The sequence below is a fragment of the Pimephales promelas genome, chromosome 2 (genome assembly GCF_988280905.1).
Source record: "Pimephales promelas chromosome 2, fPimPro1.hap1.1, whole genome shotgun sequence".
NCBI lineage: Eukaryota > Metazoa > Chordata > Actinopteri > Cypriniformes > Leuciscidae > Pimephales > Pimephales promelas.
In genome coordinates, this window is record NC_142770.1 from 48,024,576 (window position 1) to 48,032,285 (window position 7,710).

Genomic DNA, 7,710 nt, shown 5'->3' on the forward strand with positions numbered 1-7,710 from the left:
CAGTGATTTTCTTTTTTTCAACCTTAGGTAAAGTAAACCTTAGGTAAGTTATTTTAAGTAGTTAAAATATTATTGAAGTGGGGATAGGACAAGAAAAGTTATTCTAACTTCTTCCTACCCCCTTTGAACATGATTGTTGTTTGGACCATCTGTAGATGATCTTTTTTCTTGATGTTGATGATTAACTATTTATTTTTACTTTTAATTCAGTTTTTGCTGTTGTGTTTTTTTGTTGTTGTTTTTTTTAACATGTTCAATAAAGAGACTAAGTGAAGTGAAGTGAAATGTCATTACCGTACTGTGGAAACATGTTTACTGGCTGATGAACATTTTGTTGATGCACTCTGATTATATCCAGCCCATAGAAACATTTACACATGATAACAAGATACAATAATCCGTTTATTTTTTTGCTAATGATACGGCACCATTCAAATGCCATTTAGTTTGCCCTGTTTGTTGTGGGCCCAAAGTGTGTCAAAGCACATTTGGACGTGCTGAATAGTTCCACCAAAAAGTTCCATTTTGACAATGGCCAAATGTTTTGCAAAGTTCCATATGCAGTTGCTGTTATTACCAGACTTAAACTGCCTGTAGAAACATATTGAGTGGCTGAACATTTTGTTAATATACTTTAAGGTGCACTTAACCACAAAACAATTGTAAGTCTTTTACACAAAGTTATAAGTGCATGTGAATACATTTAAATTTTTAAGTGATTTATTAGAAACATGTACCAATGTTTTAAATGTACTTTTATGTAAGCCATCATTTCTGTTAGCAGTTTAGGAGCATACTTTTTCTGACAATTTAAAAGAAATGTTCTTGTAAAGTTGCATTTTCATTGAGAAATTATAATTAACTTGGACCCTGAGGTAATGTCAGGTCATGTTAAATCTTAATATTATTGGCAGTGACTGGAAATCTGTTCTAACATGCAGTACTGTACATTAGAAGGTGTTCTGCTTTTTACAAATAAAAAGCACAGGTTTCTCTCTGGTTTTGTACAGATTTTTTCAAACAAATCAGTCTTTACTGCTGTTAAAGGGTTAGTTCGCCCAAAAATGAAAATTCTGTCAGTATTTACTCACCCTCAAGTTGTTCCAAACCTCTATGTGTTTATTTGTTCTGCTGAACACAAAGGAAGATATTTGGAAGAATGTTTCAAAACAACTTGAGGGTGAGTAAATACTGACAGAATTTTCATTTTTGGGTGAACTAAACCTTTAACACACATGGATCTTGTCTCACACAGTAGAATTACTGAGTTTTGACAAATGCACTGCAGTTCCTGCATTCACCGGCACTCTTTAGTCAACATATTTAAACCGTCATACATTACCAAGTTAACCAAATAGGCCTATTTCCTACATACACAGTAAATCACACTGGGGAGAAAAAATGTTGTACTGCACTGATTTACCATTTATTTATATGATGCCAAATAATTGTGTAAAAGCACATACACACGATAACAACATACAATAATAAGTTTGATTTAAAGGCCATTCAAACATCATGGTTGCCCTGATTACAATGAGCCCAAAGTGTGTCTGACCACTTCTGGTGATACAAAATAGTTCCTTCATAAGGACATATGTGCCAATTTTGACAACATTTGATACCTTTCATTTGCAGTTACAGGATTGTTCCCAGTTGTGTGGATTAGATGTATTTTTTACATAATGATGAATAAAAAGAGATGAAATGGAGCTGTAATACAGTTCTTAGTAGAGGTATAGGAAGAAGGAGACAGGGTCGGCGATACTGGGACTTGTACAGACTTTATTAACTCAGAATCAAACAAAACAAAAGGTGCGCACAAAGCGCGTTCACCGTAGTCTCGCTACAGCACAGCACAACTTCAATCAAACTCTTTCCACGCTGATTCAGCTCTCCTTGCTTCCTCCAGCACTCTTTCCACTCAATCGCTGCACAAGTCCCAGTCCTTTCTCTCTCCCCGTTCTTCTCCCACTGTGCTGGCTTTAACCGTCTCTCCACACCAATCACTGGAATCAGACACAGGTGTTATCACTTGTCCTTGATCCACTTACTCACCGCACAGCCCCTTGACTCATCTCTCCGTGCAGACAGCGTGCCAACCACGCCCCCCTCACCACATACCCCCACCGCCCGACTCAGGCCGGGGAACCGTCCGGCCTGCAGCCCCCCCCCTCCCCCTCCTGGAGAGGAAGTCGGCCACAGCCATCTGCGCCCCCGGCCTGTGGACCACCTGAAACTTAAAAGGTTGTAACGCCAGATACCAACGGGTGATCCGCGCGTTGGTATCTTTCATGCGGTGGAGCCACTGCAAGGGAGCGTGGTCCGAACACAGGGTGAACTCCCGTCCCAGGAGGTAGTAGCGGAGGGTGAGGACAGCCCAGCGGATGGCCAAACACTCCTTCTCAATGGTGCTGTACATCGTCTCTCTCTTAGAGAGCTTCCGACTGATGTACAGCACCGGCCGTTCCTCCCCCTCCACCTCCTGGGCCAGGACCGCGCCCAAGCCCCTGTCCGACGCATCTGTCTGCAGGATAAAAGGGAGAGAAAAGTCAGGAGCATGTAAAAGCGGTCCCCCGCACAGAGCAGCCTTTATCTGGGTAAAAGCCTGCTGGCACTGCTCCGTCCACTGGACCGTATCTGGAGCGCCCTTTTTAGTCAGATCAGTCAGCGGGCTAGCGAGGTCCGAATAATTAGGCACAAATCGTCTATAGTATCCCGCTAGCCCCAGGAACTGTCTAACCTCCTTTTTGGTCTTAGGACTCGGACAGGTTGCAACCGCGGCTGTCTTATCAATTTGGGGACGCACCTGCCCGTGACCCAAGTGGAAGCCCAGATACCTTACTTCTACCCGCCCAATTGCACACTTCTTCGGGTTCGCCGTGAGCCCGGCCCTTCTCAGCGTTTTCAGGACAGCACGCAAATACTGCATATGCCGCTGCCAATCATTGCTATAGATGATAATGTCATCCAGATACGCCGCGGCATACGCAGCATGCGGCCGGAGGATTCTGTCCATCAAACGCTGAAAAGTCGCCGGTGCCCCGAACAACCCGAACGGAAGCGTGACGAATTGGTGTAACCCGAACGGCGTGGTAAAAGCTGTCTTTTCTTTGGACATTGGAGATAAGGGGATCTGCCAATACCCCTTTGTTAAGTCCAGCGTCGAATAAAAGCGAGCAGAGCCAAGCCGATCAAGCAATTCGTCAATCCTCGGCATTGGATAAGCATCGAATTTGGACACCGCGTTCACCTTTCTATAGTCCACACAGAATCGAACCGAGCCGTCAGGTTTTGGAACTAAAACTATCGGGCTGGCCCAGTCACTGTTGGACTCTTCTATTACCCCCATGTCCAGCATGGTTTCTAATTCGGCCTGAACCGTTTTCTTCTTGTGTTCAGGTAATCGATACGGACGGCAACGCACAACGACCCCCGGATCTGTCTCAACGTGGTGCTGAATGAGATTCGTTCGACCAGGCAGGGGCGAGAACACGTCAGAAAACTCCGCTTGTACCCTTTTAATATCAGTGAGCTGTGAGGGCGAGAGATGGTCACCAGATGGCGCCAGAGAGAAGGACTGAGATTTAACCCTCGCCTCTGGCCCGAGGTCCTCCTCCCCACTCACCACCGTCGCCAGCATCACTGCCTCCGCCTCAACCCACTTTTTTAGTAGGTTGAGGTGGTACGTCTGACGTCCCCCGCCCCTGTCTGTTCGAATTACCTCATAGTTGAGATCCCCGACTCGCCGTGTGACCTCAAAGGGCCCTTGCCACTTTGCAAGTAATTTCGAGCTGGACGTGGGGAGTAATACAAGCAGTTTATCTCCCGGTGAAAATTGTCGGAGTCTAGCCCCCCTATTGTACTGCTGTTTCTGTCTGTTCTGAGCCTGTAACAAATTCTCCAATGATAGCCGCCCCAGGGTGTGGAGTTTTGTTCTCAGGTCCAGGACATACTGAATTTCGTTCTTACTAGCAGACGGTCCGTCCTCCCAAGTCTCCCTCAGCACGTCTAACACCCCACGAGGCTGACGACCGAAGAGAAGCTCGAAGGGGGAAAACCCCGTGGAGGCTTGGGGGACCTCGCGTACAGCAAACAATAGGGGTTCCAGCCACTTGTCCCAATTTTTGGCGTCTTCGTGAACGAACTTACGAATCATGGTTTTTAACGTGCGATTAAAACGTTCGACCAGACCATCCGTTTGTGGGTGATAGACGCTGGTACGAATCGATTTAATGCCCAGTAATTCATACAGTTCGCGAACCGTCCGTGACATAAACGCCGTGCCTTGATCGGTGAGGATCTCCTTAGGGATCCCCACCCGGGAGATTAATGAGAACAGCGCGCTTGCCACACTCTTAGCCGAGATGTTGCGGAGCGGAACTGCCTCCGGATATCGTGTTGCGTAATCCACCAAGACTAACGCAAAACGATGCCCTCGTGCTGACCGTTCTAATGGCCCGACGAGGTCCATACCAATTCGTTCGAAGGGGACCTGCATCAGTGGAAGGGGGCACAAGGGTGCTTTTGGATTGGCCGGTGGATTCACCAACTGGCATTCACGACAAGACGCGCACCACCTGCGCACATTCTCGTGAATGCCCGGCCAGAAGAATCGGGCCATGAGACGGTTTAGTGTCGCCCGTTGCCCTAAATGTCCGGCCATCGGATTACAATGAGCCGCCTGGAAAAGCATTTCCCGGCGGCTCCTTGGCACTAACAACTGGGTTGTATCTTCCTTTGTCTGGGCGTCTTGGGTCACCCGATACAACCGATCTTTAATCACGCAAAAATAGGGGTACGAGAGCGGTTGGTCCGGGTGGAGTAGCTGTCCGTCGATGGAACGGACCGAACCAAACGCATGTTTGAGCGTTTCATCCTGGGACTGCTCCAGGGGAAAATCATCGCGCTCAGAGAGGAGATTCCTCTCTAAAGCTCTCTCTTCCCCTGCAGCAGCACCCAGAGGTCCCGGTACAGCATCCCCCACCTGCACCACCGCTGTCTTTCCCCGCTGCTTCGTTTCCCAAGAGGCATCCGCACATAAAATCCCCAATAGTTTCGCAAAACCTGGCCAATCAGTTCCCAAAATCAGCGGATGCTGGAGGCGCGGGTTAACTGCCACCTCCACACTATGTTTTTGTCCCCGAAATAGAACCGCGACGGACATTAAGGGATAACTCTCCACCACCCCGTGCACACACCGCACCCTAACCACGCGGCTTTTATCCAATGCCCCGGATCGAATCAGGCTTTGATGAATAGAGGTCTGGTTACAACCCGAATCCACCAAAGCCTGATAAGTACCCCCCTTTATACTCACGGGTATCTGGTACAGGCCAGCTTGATCGGGGGCGGCCGTTGGCGCGTCGGGGATCCGGACCAGGGTCCCCACCTCCATCACTGGACACCGGTCAATAAAGTGGTCCGGGTCCCCACAGCGCCAACAAGCCGGCCCAGGCTTTACCGCTGCCCCAGCGGAGGGAAGGGGGCCAAGGGATTGACGTGGGGAGAGGGCTGTCCCCGGAACCAGGGTGGATGTGTCCCCCGCGGTCGGCCCCCGCGGACCCGTTCTCCCCGCGGCACCGCTATCCGTCGGCCAGCCAGCCTTCCACCGCGGCGCTGGGCGGGGCACCAGGCCCCCTCGAGACCTGGGAGCGGGGAGAGGTTTAGGAGAGAGAGAGAGAGAGAGAGAGGGAGAGAGAGAGACCGATGGGAGGGATTCGCCGACCCCCGAGCACGCCACCATGTGATCCTCCGCCAGTTGGATGGCCTGGTCCAGCGACGTCGGGCGGTGGCACTGGACCCATTGGGCAGTTCTCTTTGGAAGCTTCCCCACGAACTGCTCCAGCACCACTTGATTGATTATCTTCTCGACGTCGCTACCCTCGGCCATCAGCCATTTGCGGCAGGAGTCCCGGAGCTGTTGCGCCAACACGAAGGGCCGGCCGGCCTCTTCTAAGGTCAGGGACCTAAAGCGTTGTCGGTGCTGTTCGGCGGTCCGGCCGACCCGCTGAATGATGGCGCGCTTTAGGTCGTCGTAGACCAGGAGATTCGAGACTGGCAGTTGGTGGGCGGCGATCTGGGACTCACCGGACAACAGCGGGATGAGACGCAACGGCCAGTCTTCTTTGGGCCACTCCCGGGCCTCGGCCGACCTCTCGAAAAGGTCCAGGAACGCCTCCGGGTCGTCCTGTGGACCCATCTTCCCGAGGGTCAATGGTGTGGCCGAGGCTGATGCTGGTGGGGGAGTGGCCGGAATCTCCCGGCCGAGGCAGCTCCGGAACAACTCGCGGTCTTCCTGCTGGCCTTGGAGCAGCGCCTGGAAGCGCTGATCCTGTTCTTCCTTCATGCTCAGCAGGGCTTGATGTTGGTCGCGCTGAAGAGCCGCGAGTGACTGAATGATGTCCGCAAATGGCGATCCTGACGGGCTCTGCATGGCGGCGGCAGACTCCTTCTTCCCGGGTTTCGGCACCAGTGTAATACAGTTCTTAGTAGAGGTATAGGAAGAAGGAGACAGGGTCGGCGATACTGGGACTTGTACAGACTTTATTAACTCAGAATCAAACAAAACAAAAGGTGCGCACAAAGCGCGTTCACCGTAGTCTCGCTACAGCACAGCACAACTTCAATCAAACTCTTTCCACGCTGATTCAGCTCTCCTTGCTTCCTCCAGCACTCTTTCCACTCAATCGCTGCACAAGTCCCAGTCCTTTCTCTCTCCCCGTTCTTCTCCCACTGTGCTGGCTTTAACCGTCTCTCCACACCAATCACTGGAATCAGACACAGGTGTTATCACTTGTCCTTGATCCACTTACTCACCGCACAGCCCCTTGACTCATCTCTCCGTGCAGACAGCGTGCCAACCACGCCCCCCTCACCACAGGAGCTCATTTGGAAAATGTCAATTATGAAAGAGTTGTCTATTATTGATTGCTTAAACACAGTCTTTCTGTCCAAACTGAAATTCTGTTGTTGTTTTTGGCTATGAGTGGGTGCTCACATTCAGTCATTTGATCCAGTATAACAACTTATGATTATTAAATTTGGGTACGTATGTAAGCACGTAAGAACAAAAAAAGATCAATGGCTTCCTCTGGAGAGGTTGGTGGGTGAAGACTGTTTTCTGCCATTGCAAGACAACAAATGTCAAACACTGTATTATCACAGGGATATGGTCCTCTCTCACGACATTCCTCCCTACAAGCCTGTATCTTCTGTTGGGATGCCTCTTTAAGGTACTCCCTAGCACCAAAAAGTTGGGGTAGAGTGTACATCATCAATGGACGTCCATGTGGAGACACAGCATTTCTGGATGGGCGAATTCTGTGAGTGTTCCAGAGGTGAACAACATCCTGTAGTTCTCTCTAAATGTAAAGAAAAAGAGTGGAAAAGTAAAAAATAATTAGTCCACACTGTTGCAATACCACCTGCAGGCAAAAATAAATGTAGTTTTTCAAACAGTTTCATGCATGTTAAATTCTATATTTGAAATCAATACATCTCTGCATGTTAAGATTTGTGTTATATAATCAGGGTCAGATAGTAAGTCATCCCTCTCTCACATACTGTATCCCACTAATGCAGAGAAACTATTTTCTTTCACCAAAATGTACATAAAAGTACTAGAATGTAATGAATAAAAGTAGGGTACCGGTACTCATAGTGTGGTAAATTTTCCTAGTCAGTGTTTTACTATTATGATGTTTTGGG

General features: G+C 49.1%; 1 protein-coding gene across 1 annotated transcript; it reads right to left on the reverse strand.

The window, feature by feature from the left end:
* Positions 1–1,765: 1,765 nt before the first annotated feature.
* Positions 1,766–6,877, reverse strand: LOC120482925 (uncharacterized). The gene is made up of 2 exons (XM_089119065.1): positions 5,321–6,877; positions 1,766–2,009 (listed from the first exon to the last, which is right to left on the reverse strand). The coding sequence occupies exons 1-2, from the start codon at positions 6,434–6,436 to the stop codon at positions 2,007–2,009; spliced, it is 1,119 nt and encodes a 372-aa protein (XP_088975191.1). The 5' UTR covers positions 6,437–6,877; the 3' UTR covers positions 1,766–2,006.
* Positions 6,878–7,710: the final 833 nt, after the last annotated feature.